This window comes from Oryx dammah, unplaced genomic scaffold, assembly GCF_014754425.2.
Source record: "Oryx dammah isolate SB20612 unplaced genomic scaffold, SCBI_Odam_1.1 HiC_scaffold_11161, whole genome shotgun sequence".
In the NCBI taxonomy this organism is placed as follows: domain Eukaryota; kingdom Metazoa; phylum Chordata; class Mammalia; order Artiodactyla; family Bovidae; genus Oryx; species Oryx dammah.
The window spans coordinates 1-23093 of record NW_024080554.1 but is presented as its reverse complement, the minus strand read 5'-3'; the positions used below and the strand labels follow the sequence as shown (position 1 = coordinate 23093).

Here is a 23093-nt window from a genome sequence, read left to right as displayed (position 1 = left end):
TCAGGACTGCTCACTCCATAGGCAACAGGCAAGCTTGGCCCATGGCTCTCCTCCCCTCAGTTCGCATTTGATCCATCTGCTTGCAGTTCTGAGTTCTCAGTGCTCAGGCCCCTCCTCTCCTGTGGGGGAGATGGCAGCTCCCAGCCTGCCACAGGGGGGGCCTCAAGAAAGGGGTGGTGCAGAGAGCCGGGGCTCCTCACCAGGCCTCCCCCAGCACCCACCCCCTCTGGAATCAGCCTGCTGGTCTTTAAGAGAGGTCCTCCCTGACTTCTCTGCCTGTCACATCCGCTCGGAATCCCAGTCTAGCTGACTGCTGGGGCAGGATGCGGGCTCCAGCACTGCTTCTGGTTGTCTTGGTTCCCGGTAAGTGTGTTGCCTGGATGCTCCTGGAATTTTTCTGTATTTTGTGGCAATGTGGGGTGGGGGGGGGGATAGGGGGGATTGTGGGGAAGAGGGTCATACTAAGAAATTAGTGCTTCCTCTTCCTCATTATTTTGTGTTGCTTTTCCCATTGCAGTCATGCAGGTATCTTCCAACTTGATGTTAATCACTAGTAAGATTGGGGAGACTGCTTCGTTCCCTTGTGATCTTAGACAAGGGGCCACCTATATCCACTTGTACAAACATGAGGAGGGGATGGCCCCCCGACGCCTTTTATACTACGACAGCTACAACTTAAAGCCTGTGCTTGAATCAGGAATCAATGGAGCAAAATACGATGTCTATAAGGGCACAGGGAGGAGCTACACATTTGCAATCCTAAATCTGCAAGCAAGTGATTCCGGCATATACTACTGTGCTATCTGGGATAAGCACGTTGGTTCAGACTTCCTGTACACTGCACTGGAAATTTTGCTTGTGGCTGAAAATCACAGCCCTGATAGCAGCAGCTGCTTCACTCCCCCCCTCCCCCGCCCAATTTCTTTTTACTCTAAACAAAGAAAAACCTTGAACTCAATGCCCATGAATCAAACTTTCTATTTCGTGGTCACCTTCTACCTCTCCACAATAGTCATAGTTTTTCCTAAAAACAGGCCTCCATCTCCAGTCTATAGGCAAGCAGCCTGGCAGGCAGCATATTCTCAGCTCTCCCAGAAGCTGGTAGACTCATATTATTTTCTCTTTAAGACAGACAGAGAACCTAGGATTATCTGTGAGGGGAGACATTTAGGAGAGGAAAATGGAAAGGCTAGATAATACTGATCCATTCACCTGATGATTATCCAGAGAAAATGGCTGGGAATAGAGCATCTTTCTTATCCAGGATTATGAAGAATGAGAAATGATGGAATGAAAACTCGGACTTCTTGAACCTCAAGCTTGTATCCAGTTTATCTTTTGGAAAAACTGATATTTCTCTTACATAATCAATGAGGGCATGGCTGACCTAGTGAAAGTGTAGGGAGAGTGATTGTTTTAGATGGTGGTGGTTGGTGGTTTAGTGGCTAAGTCGTGTCCAACTCTTGAGACTCCTTGGACTGTAGCTTGCCAGGTTCCTCTGTCCACGGCAAGAATTCTCCAGGCAAGAATATTGGAGTGGGTTGCCATTTCCTTCTCCAGGGGATCTTCCAGACCCAGGAACTGAACCCAGGTCTCCTGCACTATTGCAGGTAGATTCTTTACTGACTGAGCTACGAGAGAAGCCCCGTTGTTGTATTCTACTTATACCCTCTGTTGAAGTTCAGCCCACAGCCAGAACTGTCTGAAACAAGTAAAGCCAAAGCTTCTTTCTACCCCCACTCCCTACCAAAAACAAGGCCATGTGCCAAACTAGAATGAGACTTATCAGATCGTACTTTTCTCAATAATTAAAATTAAAGAACACTTTAGGTGAACAATCAATGAATAGTATATATTTCAATTGAAAAGTCATATAGCCAAAGACTGTGGCTGCCTTATTGGGCTAGGTTTAAGGAAGCAAAATTAATATTGAAATACAGAAATGTCAGCTCACGTGTGTATGGTCTCCTATGTATTGGTTCCTCCAAATTTGTATCAGTATCTGAGCTTCCAGAACAGTGTTTCTCAAACCGTGGTCCATGTACCACCTGCATCAGAAGTACCTGAATCAGAATAAAAGTGCATGTTCTGGGTGGCACTCACCACAGTGAACCAGAGTCATGGACCAAAGGCTGAAATGTGCATTTTCCGATGGGCTCCTACCGATTCTTCTCCAAATTGTACTGTAAGCCTTGCTGCACTAGCACAGGAGAGCCTGCTAGCATAGTGTTCATGGTTCTATCCCCAGCCCCGAAGCCCCATCTGTCTTGCTGCATCCTGGGTGCTGCTGCTCTCCAGGTCATCACATTTCTCCATCAGAATATCACAATCAAAAAAAAAAAAAAAAACAGCCTCACACCACATGTCAAAGCTTCAGATTCTTCTTAGTTCAGTGCTGCAGACAGCAAGGAATTGGATAGTAAAGGCACTACCTTTAGCTTCCTCTACTGAATCAGCAACCACATACTGTAACTATTTGCACCTTTAGGAAAGCCTGAAGCATAAATACATTTTTGTTTATACTTTTCCAATGGTGTTAAGACTTTGTTCTGCACATTTGATTCCTTGATCCACTTTAGTTTGAATATTTGGGTATGGGTGTAAGGTAGCAATCTTAATGTGGAGATCCAATTTCTCCCCCAGTTACTGACTAATGCATTATTATATCACGGTTTTTCTTTGCACTTTGTGATAACTACTTTTCCATGTACTCACAGAACCCTTATGATCTCTCCCTCAGTTTCCATTCTCTGTCTCTGTTTATACAGGTAAATTTCTCTAAGGACACAGCTAGAGGTAGAGACACTGTGTATGTACAAGTAACAAAAACACACGTAGGATAAGCAGTATGCCATACACAACCCAGGTGTGATTGAAGAAATCAGAGAATATAAAAAATACTTGAAGACAATGAAAACGGGAAAACACCAAAAAATCTGTGGTATACAGCAAAATCTAAGAGAGAAGTTTATAGTGATACAAGCCCACCACAAGAGACAAGAAAAACCTCAAACAAACAGCCTAATCTTACACCGAAAAGAACTAGGAAAAAGAACAAATAAAACCAAAGGTAAATGAAAGAGAATAAAAATCAGAGCAAAATAAAATAGAGACTAAAAACATCATAGAAAAGACCAATACATCAAGAGCTGGTTATTTGAAAAGACAAACAAATTGGTGAACCTTTAGCAAACTCATCAGGAAAAAAAAGAGAGAGAGAGAACTCAAAGATACAAAATTAGACATGAAATTAGCAGAAGTTAACAGCTGATACCACCAAAATACAAATGGCAGTAACTCATTACTACAAATAATTACTCCATACATGGCAAGAAAATAGACTGCCTAGAAGAAATGGATACATTCCTAGAAATGTTGTAAAAAGTACAAGTTCTCCAGCAAAAATATAAAAACAGGGGGGAAAAAGTCTCTTCAGCAAGTGGTGCTGGGAAAGTTGGACAGATGCTCATAAATCAATGAAGTTAGAATACACTCTCACACCACACACAAAAATAAACTCATAATGGCTTAAAGAATTAAACATAAAACATGACACCATAACTTTCTTAGAAGAAAGCACAGGCAAAACATTCTCTGACACAACTCATACCAATATTTTCTTAGGTCAGGCTCTGAAGGCAATAGAAATAAAAACAAAAATAAAGAAATGGGACCTAGTCAAAATTATAAGCTTTTTCACATCAAAATAAACCATAAAAAAAAGACAACCAATAGAATTGGAGAAACTATTTATACATGATGTGACCAACAAGGGCTTAATTTCCAAAATATGTGAACAGATCATACAACAAAAACAAAAAACAAACAACCCAGAGCAAAGTGAGCTGAACACCTTAATAGACATTTCCCCAAAGAAGACATACAGATGGCCAGTAGGCACATGCAAAGATGCCCAACATCACTAATTATTAGAGAAATGCAAATCAAATCTACGACAAGGTGCAACTTCAGACCAGCCAGAATGGCTATCATTAAAATGTCTACAAATAACAAATGCTGGAAAGGGTGTGAAGAAAAGGGAATCTTAATACACTGTCAGTGGGAATGTAAATTAGTACAACCACTATGGAAAACAACATGGAGGTCTCTCAGAAAATTAAAAATAGAATTATCGTACAACCTAGCAACCCCACTCCAGGGCATATACCAGGACAAAACAGTCATTTGGATAGGTACATGCACACCTCTGTTCACAGCAGCACTGTTCACAACAACCAGAACATGGGGACAGCCTAAATATCCATTGACAGATGAGTGGATAAGGAAGATGTGGTACATATCTACAATGGAATACTACTTAGCCACAAAAAGAACAAAACACTGCTGTTTGCAGCCATATGGATACAACTACAGATTATCATATTGAGTGAAGTAAGTCAGAAAAAGACAAATACCATATGATATTACTTGTATGTGGAATCTAAAATATGACACAAATAAATCTATCTGTGAAACAGAAACAGACTCACAGAGATCAGACTTGTGGTTGCCAACAGGGAGGAAGAGGAGAAGAGGGATGGACTAGGAATTTGGAGTTGGCAGGTGTAAACTATTACATTTAGAATGGATAAACAACAAGATCCTACTGTATTGCACAAGGAACTACATCTAGTATCCTGGGGTGAATCATAATGGAAAACAATGTTGAAAAAAAGAACATATATATGTGTAAAGCCGAGTCACTTTGCTATACAGCAGAGATTGGCACAAACTGTAAACCAGCTACACTTCAATTAAAAAATAAAGAGAAAAAATTCTCCAAATTTCTCCTTCTTAAAAATTAAACATTAAGTAAAGGTGTCTCCTGTCCTCTTCACATTCCAAGATTTTCTGCCCAAGGACTCAGTTAGTCCCCTACTCATAGCTCAGTCGGTAAAGAATCTGCCTGCAATGCAGGAGACTCGGGTTCGCTTCCTAGGTCAGGAAGATCCCCTGGAGAAGGAAATGGCAACCCACTCCAGTATTCTTGCCTGGAGAATACTATGGACAGAGGAACCTCATGTGCTACATTCCATGGGGTCGCAAGAGTGGGACCTGACTAAGTGACCTGCATTCATTGTTCTTTATAACTCACACTTTTAGATGCCTTTTAATACAAACCTAACTTTTATGGTATTTGATAGAGCTATTTTTTCTTCCAACATATAATTAATAGTTCATAACTAATTTTAAGAAAATCTATCATTTCCCCATAATTAAAAATGCCTTAATTATATTTTTATATTAACATATGCTTGGAGGATTTGCATTTTATTCATGTCTCAGTATTCTTACTCCATTATTGTGTTATGTCAGTAACTTTGCAATACGGGTTAAGAGCTGCTATGCCAAATTAGTTATTTAAAATCATTATTTTAATAAAAAATTTTAAATTATTTCATATTTAATTTTTATATCAATTTAAAACAAATATAACTAGCTCAGCCCCAATCTTTACAACATGGAACAAAAAAATAAAATGTTACCTTAAGTCTCATTGAAATTAGTCAATTTATACACATGATTTTAAGAAGAATTTGCATGTTTATGACATTGAGCTTTTCCTTCATGAATATGATATGTCTCTCCATTTATGCAGGTTTAATTTTATGCCCTTTAGTAAAACCTTATACTCTTTCTTCTTACTGTTCTTATATTTAATAAAGCATTAATTATATAACTCTTTAGTTACTCTTTTGCATTTTATTGCTTAAATCTTTCATGCATTTTGAAAAACAAACAATTCCTAAAGCTCCCGATAATTCTGCTCATGGTCTTGGAATAAGGAAAATCACAGGACAAGTTTTCAGAAAGGAACTGAGGGGACATCATTCATGACTACAATAGGTGCAAAGGGTATACGACAGCCCCAAGTACTAACAACTTGGAATTCTCAATTTTTGTGTGGACATTCTGTGGATCATGAGCTCTTACTTCCCCAACCAGAGATTGAGCCCAGTAAAAGCAGTAAAAGTGCAGAGTCCTAACCACTGTACTGCCAGGAAATTCCCATGAACTCTCAATTTAAAAAAAAAATCTATCTACATATAATTGGCATCTGAATCTCTCATCCCCTCCCATTGTGTTGGGACTGTGAGCTGAGCTCCAGTGAACGGACAGGTGCCCAACATGACCCTCTTACTTTCATCCTTGGGGCAGAGGAACGGATTGCTCGCGGGACTGAGACCATGAACAAGCGCCTCTGGAGTGGACATGGAGACAATAAGAGGCTGTCCTGTCTGGTCCTGGCAGATGGACAGCTCATCCGTGCTCAGAGGAGTACTCAGCTGCTCCTGGCCATTTCTTTCCCCCTGCCCCAAGATGAGTGGCTTGAAGTTACAGAATAGCCACGAAGAGACTTCTTTTGACTATAGAGAAATGAATATTGTTTGAAGTTTTAGTTTAAAGAAAGTATTATTTCAATGGAGAGAGAGTTCTGCAAATTTCTTCCTTTATCCTAGGAAAAATAATATTAAATAAGTCATCATAGGACTTATTTTCTCATTTCCCTTTCCCTTGGGAAAGAACTGTGCTGCCCAATGAATGGAGAGCTTGCTCACATTTCTCAAGTACACGTGTGATGGCTGATGGCGTATTTGCATTTTCAGTTACTGAAGGTTTTCCTCCTTTTAGTAATACATTCCCAAATCACTAAACAGCCCTGGTGTTTGTGAAAAGAGAATTGCCTTTCAACTGATGCAAACTCTGAGCAGTTTCAACAGAACTCAACACCTGCAAATAAAAAAAAAAAAAGTCTTGATTCTTTGAATACCATTCCTGGAAATTTAGAAAACCAGGTGGTTAACCAGTTGGTGTCAGTGATGTGTTCTTTTCCTGTTTTTAAACTTTTCATCTTTCATCAGTGTTTTCAGTGATTACTACTCCTTGGAAAGCAGATATTTGGGTCCATTTATCTGAGGAAAGTGGCTTCCCCAGTGCATCCCTGAGTCAGGAAGATTCCCTGGAGAAGGAAATGGCAACCCACTCCAGTATTCTTCCCTGGGAAATCCCATGGCGGGCTACAGTCAAGGGCTTGCAAAGGAGTCGGACACATCCTAGTGACTGAATAATAACAACAAATCTGAGGAAAACTTATAAAACATTGGATGCTGTGAAACCTATATCCAAGGACTTCCAAAAGAACTCAGATCAAACTGCCGGTATGAAGTTTTTTGACTTCTAGTCACTTTATAAAGGTAGGAAAAGGCTGGATTATTGTAGGAGCTTTTATCATTGTGACAGCTCGGGCTGGAAGAAGATATTTGGAGAAGGAGCTAACATCATAGTAACTCCTCCTGGTAAGTATCATTTTTCTATTCTTACTGTAGTCATAAAATACTGATAGATGCTTTGTAGAGACAACTTGAGATCTCCCTGATCTGGCTGCCACATTCTTGGTCTCAGCATCTAAACAGTAGTTTTACAGCTATTGGTCACTGAATATGGAAACTAAATCACCTTGTAAATGGTTTATTCTTATCCCTGCTTGTAAGCAGTTGAAATTTGTGTTCTAGAAAACACACACAAAATAGACTCAGGCTCGATAGTAAAGTATTCTGAAGACCATGTCTGTCTTATTGCTTCGTTTATCTTTCTATATTCTAACATAACTAGCATATTATATCATCACATTGGTATAAGTTATTAGTTCACGTTCCTTTTCTTGTAGGCAGTCTATTAAATGAGAAACACTTTTCTTACTATCTCTTCTCTATATTTTGAGATAAAATACTGTGCTCCTGAATCTCCTGCAAAACCAATATTACTGATTTTCATCTCATCCCTGAGAGCAGTGGAAGAAAATTCTTACAGTAATGATTGTACAAGATTGATAAAACTCACTTCTTATTACTCTAGCTTCTTAGAAGGAGGCTGAGATTATTTGAAACTTAAACTATCTCATCTCTTGTGAAATTGTCTGGACATGGACCAGTTTGTGAGCTCAATGAGCCATTTCAGCTCCAAAGTTCACGAAAGTGTCTTCATGGCTGGGCTTTCTCCTTTGCTCTTTCATTCTCTCAGCAAATATTTATTGAGGACCGTTTCTGTGCTGGGAGATGCAGAAGACGATGGGTGAACAGGACACGGAGCAGGTCTCAACACCAAACAGCTTCTGTTCTAGTGGAAAGGCATTCTAGATTCTGGCTTAATTGAGACCTGTCTTCTATGGTCCATGGCTGCAGAAGGAGGGCCTCTTGGATTGTTGAGCTTGGTATAATAGTTATTGCTTTTAAAAAAACATATCTTTTGTTTGATGGAAGATTTTGATGAAATGGCCTCAAACCATGCCATTAAAGAGAATTTTAATATTAGTTAATATTTACTGAAGGATAGACACCATGATATGTAGTTTCAATGCCTTATACTTTCCTCACCAGTAATCCTTTCATTCCCATTTTAGAGATAAAGAAACTGAGGTTTAGAGAAGTTTAGTTACTTGCCTAAAGTCACATGACTAGCTACCGTGGCAAAGTTTGGGATCCAGTAGAGACCTGTCAAACTTAGAGGACTGGATCATTATGTGATATTTGAAACATTAAGTCATGTCTTTACATCCTGAATATTTACCCTTCTGTAGCCTGACCTGGATTCTGTAACTAACTATTAGTAATAGCTCATACTTTGTATTGCTACTCACATGTGAAAACAATGCTCTTGCTTTTACTCATAGCACTGAAATGACGTCTCTTTCCCTCACAAAGATCATGTATGTTACATGAATGTGCATTTATTAAACATTCAGAATATGTGTCAGTTCTATCTCAATCCAAAAGAAGTGAATTAAAAACAAGAAATAAGAAAGCAAGAAAAAATGTAGTGGAATAGATACCCTCTATTAACCGGCTAAAATAAGCACACCAAAGTTTCAAATATGTTTTCCCACCACAAAATTAGAAAAAAGAACTTCAATGTGGAAGTCTTTTTTGGGAAAATGAAGTAAAAAGGGGACACTGCCTTCAATATCCAGTTTAAAAAATGGAAGAAATGGTCTTCAAACAAACTTGTTTATACTCCCAATGCATCAATGCAATGGACACCAAAATGTAATGTCATTCATGAATGGTGACCTTCAGCTAATAAGATGAGGCAGGCAATGAAGCGATCCAACTTAACAAAGGAGAATTTGAGTACCAGGCATCCTGCCATTTTTGTGGTCATTTGTCATAAGGCCCATACCTGGAGCTGCAAGCTGAACTTTGGGCATGAACTGGATAGATTTTTTGAAGCTGAAATTTCTGGTAAAATCTTGACATACCCAGAGATTGTGCTGTTGTTGGGGAAAAGGCCATTTTTTGTAGACAGCAGAAGTGAAGTTCCATATACTGGCTGCATACATTAGGCTTTAGCCAATGTGCCCTTTGATTTTGTTCACCCTGGAAATGCAGCAAATACGATAGCACAAATGACAGCCTATTAACTGGGTGTGTGAAAAGCTGTGATACAGGCTTGGAGAATCCAGACATATCAAAACACAGAGGAATGCAAACAAGTCATCAGTTGCTATGGATCTACTTGTAAACCCCAGATCCTGAATTCCCATCAGATAGGCAAGATTTGCTCCCATGATATTAAAATGTCATGTTGGACCACACAATTATCACAAATAAAAATACTCCTAATAATATCAATGATCATATAGTAATATTTACAATCTCTTACCTCTATATAATTTTTATTCAAATGACTTTTCAGATCTTGTTTCATTTTGAGCTCACCAAAACACTATTAAGGATGTTCACTTGACTTAACAGTAGCACCGTCATTTTCAAATAAATAAGGTACCCAAGGCAATGGCAACCCACTCCAGTATTCTTGCCTGGAGAATCCCAGGGATGGAGGAGCCTGGTGGGCTAGAGTCCACGGGATCACAAAGAGTCAGACACGACTGAGTGACTTAACTTTCAACTAACTTTAACTTTCAAGGTGTTAGTTTATTTGATTTGCTCAACCACAGAGCCTGTTAGGAGCAAAATGAACCAGGACCAGAAGCCTAGTGTCTTGAATTCGAAGTCATCATAGTTCTACTAGAATTTGAAGAAATCAGAGAAGTTAATTAGTCTAAAGTTTTTGATACGACTTGAATCACTGTGGAATAATTACATAAAAAACTTCAATGTCGGAGCAAAACTCATTGTCACAGGTAGGTATCAGAAGAATATAATTTTTTTTCAAGGTACTAGAGAGAAGGTAATAAATAATTAAATAGGAATGATATTTACCAAAAATGGGAATGTGGATGGGAATTAGATGTAAAGATTTAAGAGAGATTTTACAACAAATTCACATAGTAAAGGAGAGCATAGACAACACTGTACAAATGTTATAAAAGAATTTGTCTTTCTGTCTGTGTGGACTTCTAGAAAGGGCTCGTGTATAATGTACATAATCATCATGAAAGTATTTGGCCCAGGGTTGAAGTTTGCCATTACAGGTAAGTCTTATGAGTTAACATGTCTCCTTTCCTGATGCTGAAGCGGTATTTCCAAAGACAGTGGGCTTTGGAGTCAGGCTGACCGAGAACTTCCGATCCACCGCTAACTACGCATGTGAACATGGAAGTTCTTCTCTGGACTCAGTCTCCTAATCTGCAAAAGCGCATAACAGTATTATCCAGCAGGGGTTGTACGAGAACTACATGAGACAGCGTGATGAAGTATTTGGCACATTGTCTAATGCATCAGTATTCCTGTCTGGATAAGCCCGTGCACAGAGGAGCCAGGCAGGCTACAGTCCATGGGGCTGCAAAGAGTTGGACACGACTGAGCACCGTACGTTTTGTTGGCTAACACATCATACGTGTTGCATAGGTGTTTACTCTATTCAAATGTAAAGGGAAAATTGCATCCAAGAGGGAGAGTGTTGGTGGCCAAACTACTGATGAATTGAAATTCTTCAGAGGATGCAGCTGTACAATTAACAAATGGAAAGTTATCTTATGGTTCCCTCACACACATAAAATTGAATTGGAAGGTATCTGTCTCTCTTTAGCAGACTTTGGTTTACATGGCAAGAAAGACTGAGATTAAAATATGTTTATTTTTTATATGTCCTATTTTCCTATGTGCTTTAAATCTTAATCCTTTAATTTAATTGATATCATTTCTAACAACAACATTTATTGGCTCTAAAATATATAACCAGGAAGCTTGGGCTTCATGCTCATACTTATCAGAAAAAAGCTTTAATTTATAAAGAAAATGATCAAGAAGTGAAGTCAATTAAATATAGATAGAAATCTCATGAATTAAAAATTTTTATTTAAGTATGAATGACCTTCAATTATTTAGTTTATAAAAGAAAAATGAGAGGGGAAAAAAAGAGGGAAGACCTAAATCACTATCAACAAAGTATATGGTTGGAGAAATACACAGTGTCTTGCTTTTATAATGTGTAAAATACTACTTGTACTAAAAGCAAAATGTATAAAATTAAAATAGCACATTGCAACCCAACTTTATTTACAACATGAGTGAAAAATCAACCCTGTCTGCTTACTGATTTAGAAGGAAAACCAGAAACTTTGCTGCACAGGCAGAAGTTCCCAAGAATTTTCTTTTCTTCTCAGATGAGAAGTCCAATTTCTCCCTTCTTAAGATATTTCCCTGTGAAGGACTTTCCCAGTGGTCGAATGGTTAAGACTCCACCTTCCAATGCAGGTGCACAGGTTCGATCCCTTGTCAGGATATATACTTTATGCAGCTGGTGAAAAAAAAAAAAATAGTGGCAGTAAAGCAGTTCAGCAGCCTTAGGGGGCAAATTCAAATTATAGGGAAAACACCGAGAGCCAGAATATTGTGTATTATTACTCAAGCTAAAACTTCAGATGAAATTCCAAAATAAAATGTGCTTTTGGAGAACATTTTCTGAATTTGGAAAAATTCTAAGTAGATTACTTGATAAGTTTAGCATAAGAGCCTTTCTGAAAATACATTTTTTTAACACAAAAGTATAGTTAGTTCACAATGTTGGGTTATTTTCAGGTGTACAGCAAAGTGATTCAGTTTTTGTGTGTGTGTGTATTATTTTTCAGATTCTTTTCCATTAAAGGTTATTACAAGATATTTAATATACCTCTCTGTTCTACATAGTAGGTTCTTATTGTTTATCTATTTTATATACAGTAGTGTGTATCTGCTAATCCCAAATTAGGAGTTGGGGATTAATAATACATTTTCAATAGAAGTTTTGGAAATACTGTTATACAATCAAGGCACTATAAATAACATGCTGCTCTACTCCAAAATCTGGAGTGGTTCAGGTATAAAATTGAGAGGTCATATAAAATTAGAAATAAAGAGAATTTCACCACTTCAGAATTGGGCATGGGATCCACATCTGGAGCTCAAAGTTCAGCTTCATAGTACACATGTCAAGTACAGGTGGGTGTTCATTCCCATTCTCGAAAGTAGCTATATTGTTTTGTAAAACCAATAAATTTTCTCTGGGTATTTATTTTTATGGTTCATTCCAGAATCAGTTAAATGAAGCGTGAGATTCCACAGAGTTGCAGAATCTGAGAATGTGTCATTTGGACAAGAGAGCATGAACTGCAAAGCACAGGACAGGAAAGGGAAGTAGTTTGGAAGCTAGCAAAGATTTTCACCAATACAGAAACCATCAGTTACCCAATTGCCCCACCAGCCCTATTCCCACCACCCACCCCTCCACTTCAAAACAGGCTCCAGTAGTATAGAACAAAAGAGATTTTTAAAAAGATTAACTGGGGACTTCCCTGGCAGTCCACTGATTGGGACTCCACATTTCCACTGTAGGAAGCATGAATTCAGTCAATAAACATGTTCATGAATGTTGGAAGTCTTGATGTGGGATATTTATATAGGATATTTAAAAGTCATAATCCCATGGACAGAGGAGACTGGCAGGCTATAGTCATTAGGTCACAAAGAGTCGGACACGACTGAAGCGACTTGGCATGCATCCAAGACGCACCCCATCTCTGCATATGGAGAAAAAGTGAAGGTCAAGTTATAATCCAGCTCTGCTACTTAACAGCGGTGACTTTGGGCAAGTTCCATGAAGTCTTGACCTTCTCTTGCCATTAAAAATAAAACAGTACTAAGCACCTAACCACGTACTGCAGATGAAAGACCACAGTGAGCAGTAGCCTTTTGTTTTTTCACTACTCACTAGGTTTTTCCAAGCCACAACATGTTGGTGTTTCTTTAACCATTCTTTTTAATTACTATCCATATTCCCCTACAGAGAGAAACCTTGCTGCAGACACTTCCCCCAAGCCCACTGTTTTTCTTCCTTCAATTGCTGAAATCAACCATGATAATGCTGGAACGTATCTTTGTCTCCTGGAGAAATTTTTCCCTGATGTTATTACAGTTTCTTGGAGAGTAAAAAATAACAAAAGAGCTCTGCCATCCCAGCAGGGAAATACCATGAAGACCAAGGACACATACATGAAGTTCAGCTGGCTGACCGTGACCAAAAACTCTATGGATAAACAACATGTATGTGTTGTCAAACACCAGAAAAATATAGGAGGAATTGATCAAGAGATTATTTTTCCTTCAATAAAAGAAGGTAAGTGAATATAAATGTAAATATAACCTCCCAAAATATTGTTTTTCAAAGGCAATACCCACCTTTCCGGCTAAGTGTTAATGAAAAACAAACAAATATGTCTTGATAAAATGATGTTTCATTTAATGGTAGCTATCTCCCCATAGGATTAAAATAGGATAGGCTTTGGAACATAGAAAAAATTTTACTTCTCTCACCCTCAGTTTCATCTTCCAAAATATTAAGATAATATGATGTTTAAGTGTTAAGTGTTTAAGTGTTGTATGGATTAAATGAAACAACATGTGAAAGCATCGAGCAACTTAGCACACAACAGATCTTCACTGTCGGTGATCTTGATTGGTCAGGAAATAACAACATTTATACATCTTTCAGGAATGTCCTACAGCAAGCAAAGTCATTCTCAATTCAGTTCTCCTTTACAATTCCAAAGCAATGAGTTATTAAATGACAAAATGGTGTTTGTATAAGGGGGCCAAATTGCAGCTCAACAAAAAGAATAATTTGACCACTGTGGTTTTTTAAGGTCTTAGGTTTTTGAAATTTGTATTTTACATACCACTATAAGATAAAATTTGTAATCAAAGATTGGGTGATGCTAAAGTGTACAAAGTTACTCCCATTCTACATAATGAATGCATTTCTTGCTATTAGAAAAGGTCTTCCAAGATATTTTTATTGCAGCCCTAGCACATGCCAGGTCTGGAGGGATGTACGGATGGATACTCTGGGGTGAATTACTGTCCACGGAGGATGCATTACAGTCAAGAGAACATACGCTTTCCTTGATGACTTAGGGTCACTTGTGATCTAGGCATGACATCTCAGAGTAGCCCCTGTGAGCAGATGCTGGATGTGTCCATGCAGTGTGGACAGAGAGCTGGGAGGTGCCCTGGCCCTGGCAGTGGTCCTGTAACTAACTGGACTCACGACTGAATGTCCTGCACGTTCACCTAACAGACCAAAGGCCCCAAAGCGCCCATCGGAAGGAGTCCTTCTGCGCTTTTCCCTGTGGTTAGGACACCTTTTTAAAGCAGTGGAAACCAAGCACATAAAATGTGCACAGATGTTTGCTGGGCACCAGTCCGGATTTCTGAAGTGTGTCTTTATCTTCTCCGATTCTTGGTCTATCCAGTGATCAAATCAGGTGTGAACACTTGTCTTGGTTTTGTCCTAGGGCTGCAATGAAGAGCAAATGAAATAACATCAGAGAAAACACTTGCTTTCCAAAATATGACATGGCTGTACTTATTTATATATTCATCATATCCATTTATATCCTCTCCTAAAACTAGTTAAAAATAAAATTACAAAAATAGCTCTAAATTTTAATTTTTATTCTAATAGAAAAGAAGCAAATTTGCAGTTTAATAGAATCATGGCTTTAAGTGTCCTACTTAAAGACACTAAAAGTACTAGGTTTTAAATTTTCTTGTGATGAGAAAAAAATAAGTATATAATTTCATTGTGACGGTTACCATATGAGAGAGATATTCCAGTTCATAATGTGTTCTACCTGAACACAATTCTGAAACAAATGCATTCCAAGGGTTTCTGATGGCTGTAAAGCTAATGATGGCATTTCGGTTACTGTTATTCTATAGCAAATTTCCACTGCTGTTTCTTAAAATTGTTTTGTTTTTGATAAAAGCTAAGAATATAACATGAAGTACATAGCAATGAAATGACTTTACAGAGAAATAAATCTAATCAGGTCCTAGTTTTCAACCAACCTTCACTGAGAAATAGAACTTATAATAAACACATAGAGTTTATTATAAAACTTTGTTACTTGATTGTTTCTGCCTCAACCAATGCATGTTAATAAGAGGTTTGTTTATCTTTTAGTGAATAAGTCATTGTAAGGGAAAGAAGCAGGCTTTCAAGCACATTAAAGTCAGTTTCTGAGGATATTTTAACATGGGCTCCCTGGTAGCTCAGTCGGTAAAGAATCTGCCTGCAGTGTAGGAGACGCAGGTTCAGTTCCTGGGTTGGGAAGATCCCCTGGAGAAGGAAATGGCAACCCACTCCAATGTCCTTACCTGGAAAATCCCATGGACAGAGGAACTTGGTGGGCTGTAGTCCATGGGGTCGTGAATAGTCAGGCACAGCTGAGTGACTAACACTAACCTCTAAATGTGACTACTAATATTTTCACTCTTGGGATTTACTCTAAAGTCTTTATACCTCAAATCAATTTTTCAGAGCTTACTGAACAAAGACCTCATTGAGGGCATAAAATGGCATATCAGAACCAAATCTGTATGAACAAGAACACATCAAGGAGAAAATGGATGAATAAAACAACCATTGTTTTCTTCCATCCAATAGTCCATTATCTTTTTAAAAATGATTTCTACTTGTATGACTGTCTTTTTTTTTTTTTTACATTATTTATCTCAGTTTCTATCAAGTCACAGAACTACAAATGTGGTTTGGCCTGTTTTTCTATATCTGGATCTTTCTGTATCTGGAATGGCACTGAAATGTTGAGCTCTTATAATAAAAAAAGAAAGGTCATTGATAAGAATAATTAAGATATCTGGAAAAGAAGATGCTTTTAGTGTCTACAGTAGTGGAATTATATTGTTTATAGGTTAATTTCTCTTTATTTCTATGGCTTATTTTACAAAGTACTTCCCACAGGCCCTGTCTCATTTAACCTCCCACGATGATCCTTTGAATGCTGGCTCTGCCATCACTGGTGCCACTGGTACAGCTCCCTGCCAGTCACTTTCCGTCTGATCCTTATTTCCTCTTTGTAACATGGAATCCTCCAAAATACACCCCACTCAGTGTCACTGGAGGATGAAAGAAGATAATACATGTGAAGTACTTAAGCAAGTTAGAGTCACTCTCTGGCTATTAGCCTATTTAATACCGTTTTCATTATGCCCACAAACACCACCAATGCAGAAAATCAGGGGATGTGCTTGATTTGGAAATGTGGCTGCTTTCCTTTGCTTAGACAGGAAGTTTGCCTGAGCCAGACTCTTTCAAATGTGGGATTCCCTTGGTGCACTCTTGGATTGGATGAATAAGACTGGGCAGCAACTCTTCATCTCGGCAGTGGCTGCTGACCATGCAGAGTAGCCACTTTTTCTGATGATTTGTCTTTGCAACAAGTATTTCTCAAACACCTACTTTGTAGCAAACACAGTGCAAGGAGCTATGAATTCGGAAGGAAGATAAGATGCCCTCGGGTATTAGCCTCCAGTTACGGTAAAAAGTAAAGTGTAGCCTTCATGAACTTCAACATTTTCACGTGTAGAAAATCATATATGAATTAAAACTATGGATTACATAGAATCAGACCAACTATTTTTGTAATTGTAGGGCTCATGTTTTTCATTACTGTCTCTCTGTCAGCAGGTTTTATATGTGTATATATATACACATATATCACACACACACATATATATATAGCAATATACACACACGTTAAACATATGTACATTAGTGCGAAGTCGCCTCAGTCGTGTCCAAATCTTTGCAACCCCATGGACTGTAGCCCACCAGGCTTCTCTGTCCATGGGATTCTCCAGGCAAGACTATCAGAGTGGGTTGCCGTGCCGTCCTCCAGGGGATCTTCCCGACCCAGGCACCAAACCTGTGTCTCCTGTGACTCCTGCAGGGCAGGTGGATTCTTTACTGCTGAAACATACTCACAGTCTCAAATAATGGGCACAGATAATTCATTAATACTTTTTCTCATTTCTCGTAGTTGTCACCTCAGCTGTCACTACTACTGAGCCTCCAAATGATTGTCTCACTGATGAGAGCAGTAAGTTTTTGTACAGATTTGTCTTTATGTCATGCTTCCGTCTTTCTTTCTTCCTGATCTATTTATCTTTTGAACTTCTCTGTTTTAAAGTGGAAAAGACCAATTATCTGAAACTGTGGGGCTCATCATTCTTATCCTGATCATCCCCATTGTCATCTGTCAATAGATTATATATATACATATATGTATGATATATACACAGACACCATGTTATACATACATATGCACACACTGTAAAATAATGGGTGTGGACAATTGATTAATACTTGCTTCCTTTGCTTTTAGAAGTTACAGGTACTGGTTCTAAGAAAGCTTGTCTGAAAGATGAAAGTGGTAAGTTTTGCTTATGTTTGGCTTTAAGACATCCTGTAGCACTTTTTCCCCCCTGATCAATTACCTTTCTAAAAAATGTTATTTATGTATTTTTAAATGTAACAAAGATAAATATTTTGAATGATGCAGTTTAAAAAACAAGTACAATTCAAAAAAAAACGATACCAAAAAAAAGGTACAATTCACAAAGAAAATAGACATCATAAACAGTTAGACATCTAACAACAAAGAAACAAAGATACCTAAAGCAAAAATCAGAAGAAATATAAGGGAAAAGAAAAAAACATAATCATAATGAGACATACTAACATTTCTCTGAGAATATTTTCTCAAGCACAGAAAAAATAAAAATGGGAGCATCTTGAATGATGTCATTAATAATTTAAATATAGTAGATGTCTATTTATATTAATTTATATTAATCTTATATCCTATACAAATATATTTAACATTTTGTATCTCATACATTGTTATTAGATATCCATAGGCCATTTAGAGAAACTGACAAAAAGATAAACATTACCAAATTTCTAAAAGAAGAATTTTTTTGTCAATCACTTATACACATATATTACTTTTGAAATTATTTTCTGTTATAAGTTATTACAAGATAGTGACTATAGTTGCTTGTGCTAAATAGTAAACATTTGTTTCCTGTTGCATATCTATTTTTTTTAATTAGAAATCTAGCATTCTATTCAAACTAAGTCAAACAAATGAAATCAAAATGTCATAACTCAGATTGGCTGGGCAGATGAAAACATATGCATGTATGCACTCCCGTTTACCATGTCACTCTGCTTGACCCCCAAACTGTATGGAATTGTTTTATATTGTTAGGTTAATCATGTTCCCATTATGGCCTGCAATTGTAATTATCTTTTATTTTTTGCTTGGCTACTGATTGTGAAAACTGATACGCGTCTTTCACTATTGTGGTTATGAAGTGGCAACCCACTCCAGGGATCTTGCCTGAAAATCCTATGGACGGAGGAACCTGGCAGGCGAGATAGTCCATGGGGTCGCAAAGAGTCAGACACGACTGAGTGACTAACACTAACACTAACTAGTACTCACTTAATAACGTTGCATCACGACTGGTCAACAGAACAATAATAGAATTCTATATCACCAAAACTACCATTTCATAGAAAAACCTGTAAACACCTTTTAAAATCCAGATGTGTGTTAGAATTAACTTGGAATTTTTTGAAAAATACAAATGCCCAGGTATTGCTTTTTTTCGCCAGGGCTCCAGATATGTTTCTAATAAGCAACCGTGTTTAAAAACAACTGGATTATATGAGGATCTTTTACTTTTATCTAGTTTGTTTTACTTCTAATATTTCATATTCAGTGCTCCCATTTCATTTAGTTTACTTTTTCCAATTTCTCCATCTCTTCTTTTTTTTTTTTATATTCTTTATCAAGCCTTTATCACGCATGGTAGAAAAGTTATTGTATATATATTATATATATATAATATGTATAATATATATATTTTAGAAAGCATGAGTTTTTACCTGATCAATTATCTCTTGAACTTCCTTGGTTAATGTTAAGAAAAAGTGAATTTTCCTGAAACTGTGGTGTTCATACATTTAATCAGAGTATTAACACAGAGTATCTGTGTTAGCAGATCTTCTCTTATATATACATGCAGATTAACACACACAGAGTTAATCACATATGTGCCACTGTCTAATAATATACATGAATGATTGACAAGGCAGTTGATTAATACCTGCTCTCCTTTCTTCTAGAAGTCACTGGTGATACTAATTCTACAAAGGCATGTCTGGAAGCTGACAACAGTAAGTTTTGTGTTTGTTTGCCTTTGTGTCATGTTACACCACTTTTTTCCCTCTGGATAAACTTAACTTTTGAACTTCTTTGATTTAAGGTAGAAAAAACAAAATGTCTGGATATTGCAGAATAGACTGCATATTTTAAGTAAATCCATCATTCCCGAAGAGTCATCTTAACACAGTAAATGCTGGTTTTGGTGTAAGATGACTCTAAACGAGAGGATGCACTGATAGCCTCCAAACTATTTCAACAGTGGGCTTCACCCAGTTGTGTAGAGTTTCCTTGTAATAATTGGAGAAACTTGATATCAAGTTGCTTCTAGATTTTTTTTAAGTTTTAGCCCTTGCTGATAACTAATACATGAACTGACACTTGCTGAGAGCTGGATATATATAAAGTGTTGTACTGTATCTTATGTGCATATTTTGTTTATTCATCATAACACTCCTATGAGGTGGTGCAACATTTTCCCATGATTTTTCAATGAGGGCCATGAGCCAAAATTACTTAAATCCCTTATACCAAGCTACACAGCTAGATATGAGGATTCAACAAAGGCCATCTGAATCCATGATTCAGACACTTACTCAGTTCTCTATTCCATCTCTAAGATATAGAGCAAGAATCCTAAAACCAAGGCCCTGAGACAGGTGGACCCATGCGCAGGGTATAAGTGCATGAATTTCCGACTATCACAGACAGGACTTTAACGCCAGTTCTTTTATTACTAGTTGCACAAACCTGGGTACATTACTTCTATTTCTGGGCAATAGTGCCCTCTTCTGCCAATAGGGAACAATTGCACCCAACTCAGTTATTACAGAGATAAGGTGGCACCCCACTCCAGTACTCTTGCCTGGAAACTCCCATGGACGGAGGAGCCTGGTAGGCTGCAGTCCATGGGGTCCCTAAGAGTTGGACATGACTCAGTGACTTCACTTTCACTTTTCACTTTCATGCATTGGAGAAGGAAATGGCAACCCACTCCAGTGTTCTTGCCTGGAGAATCCCTGGAGACGGAGCCTGGTGGGCTGCTGTCTATGGGGTCTCACAGAGTCGGACACGACTGAAGCGACTTAGCAGCAGCAAGGTCACCTATGTGGAATGTTTCCCATAGGGTATCCATTTAGCTGGCACAGGATTAGTACTAGTTGGTGGCCCCTTCTCCCTTCATGAAGATTCTCAGTGAATTTCGAAACACTGGCAATGGTCCTGCTGATCCCTCCTCCGTTCCCAGTGTCAGGGGGCCTGAAACTCAGCTAACATCTGACCTGACTCAGGGCCATGAGTTATGAGCATGTCTGTCCCCTCCTGAGATCCTTTCCACACCACATACTAGTGATTCTGGAGTTCTGACTCCATGAAGGTAAAGCATAGAAAAGGGGAACTTATACAGGAAGAAACTCAGCCTTGTAGTCCATTGAGTAGCAAGTCAGGCCCAGTATCATTGTTAATTGCTTCTTGACATCATATATTTCTTGCAAAATTTCGAAGGAGAGTAAGTGCAATTATGCTATAACATCGAGGGCATGAGGTTAGATATCTAAGAAAGACAGGTGATTGAGGCATGAGCTCCTAAGGTTTCAGGGATTTTGGACTAACCACTCTCTTCCATTTTGTACAAAGTTCTCTTTACTAAAACCTTCCACCCCCCTCACTGGGTCACAACCAGATCTCCCTGGTTTATCCCCTTCATAGGAATCTCACTGGTGCACAACATATAATGGCTCAGATGCTTCCACATCAGCAATTCAACTTGCTGTTTATGCTTAATGTTCATGTCTGGGGTATTTATTGCACACGGAAATGCAGGACTCCAGAGCAGCTAAGGATACCTTCTTCAGATTCAGGTTGCTGGGACTGAAATGTGATTTCTGGTGCTTTCTAAATGTGTGACACCAAGCAAATTATTTCTCTCTGTCCTCAGTTTACTGGTAAAAGGGGGTTGAAAGTGATAATCGCATAGGTTATTTGAAAACTTAAATAAGATGAGAATTTTGCTTGCAAAGCTCTCAGAATAAGTGTTTGACATGTGGTTAGTGATTAACAAACATCACCTGTTATTATTACTCAGAGATGTGATGGGGCAAACAATGCAAAATGCTATTTATCACAAATATTTTTCCCATTTGGACTCATTCTTTAAAAACACAACCTTGCTTTTTAATATTTTGGAAGGTTCTGTTGAATTTAGTTGAGGTTGTTGATCGACTTGAATTGTCAGCTAGATTCTGAGTTGTTCTGGTGGGGGTGGTACTCATGGTGGTTGCATCCATTTTCTTTGGGTTTGGTGGTACAGGGGTGCCACTTCTTTGCAGATCACCAGCAATAAATCATTGTGACCACTTCCATGAATATGTCCTCTCCTCTCACAAGAACACTTGAAACTCACCAGATTGACTTCTCCTAGGTGCCCTGCAGCTGCAGCTCACAAACACCTCTGCCTATTACACCTACCTCTTACTCCTCCTCCGGAGCACAGTCTACTTTGTTGTCATCATTTCCTGTGTGTTTAGGAGAACAGGCATCTGCTGTGATGGGAAGATCTCGTGACGGGGGTGCTACTGAGAGGTCAACTTTCCTTCACCATCTACAGTCCAAGAAATTCTCTGCTTGCTTTTTGGTTTGGGTTCTCTCAGTTCAGATGTGTATTTATCTCCAATGTCATAATTGTCCCACCCCCAAGTCCTTTCAACTCCTGAGCGCACACTGGGCAGCTCCCTGTCTCCTCCCTCAGCACCTCCACGCAGACCACGACCCTGACCCTCCCTGTCACGCATCCTGGAGAAGTCAGCTTTGCTGCTTGAATTCTGTACTTAGATTTTCATAACATGCACAATAAATACAAAAGAATCACAAGTCCCCTTTTGTCTGTGTACTTTAATTTCATGAAATCTAACCAGGGTGAGAAACAGCATGACAACCAAGCTATCAAATTCAGCCTGCCGGGCTCCTCTGTCCATGGGATTCTCCAGGCAAGAATACTGGAGTGGGTTGCTATTTCCTTCTCCAGGGAATCTTCCCACCCCAGGAATCGAACCTGGGTCTCCTGCATTGCAGGCAGATTCCTTACCGACTGAGCTATGAGGGAAGCTCTTAGATTGAGCCCTTCATTCCCGTTAATTTGATCGGTCCTCTTTAGGTAAAATACATTGCCCTCATCTTAGAGATTTGGAAATATTTATTCACTGGGAAGAAATAATGTAGTAAGTACAGAAGCCAAGAGGGGAAACTCACCTTGGCCATTGTACAAACTGCTGTGATGAACTTTAGGATGCAAGTATCTTTTGGATTAGGGTTTTCTCCAGATATACACCCATGAGTGGGATTGCTGGATCATATGGTAGTTTTATTGCAACATGGATGGATCTGGAGATTGTCATACCAAGTGAGGTAAATCAGCCAGAGAAAGACAAATATCGTATGACAACACGTATATATGGAATGTAAAAAAAAATTATACAAATAAACTTATATTAAAAAAAAAAGAATAGATTCACAGACTTAGAAAACAGTTTTACAGTTACCAAAGGGGAAAAGTTGGGGGAGGGATATATTAGGAGTTTAGGATTAACATATACAAACTGCTAAATATAAAACAGATGATCGACAA

General features: G+C 38.4%; 1 gene segment (V, D, J or C); it reads left to right on the top strand.

The window, feature by feature from the left end:
- Window positions 1-258: 258 nt before the first annotated feature.
- On the top strand, window positions 259-22339 carry LOC120860669. The segment is given in 9 exon segments: window positions 259-363; window positions 518-816; window positions 4277-4279; window positions 7241-7298; window positions 13225-13554; window positions 17279-17338; window positions 17624-17671; window positions 19435-19485; window positions 21891-22339. Coding segments are annotated over 9 exon segments (1032 nt in total).
- Window positions 22340-23093: the final 754 nt, after the last annotated feature.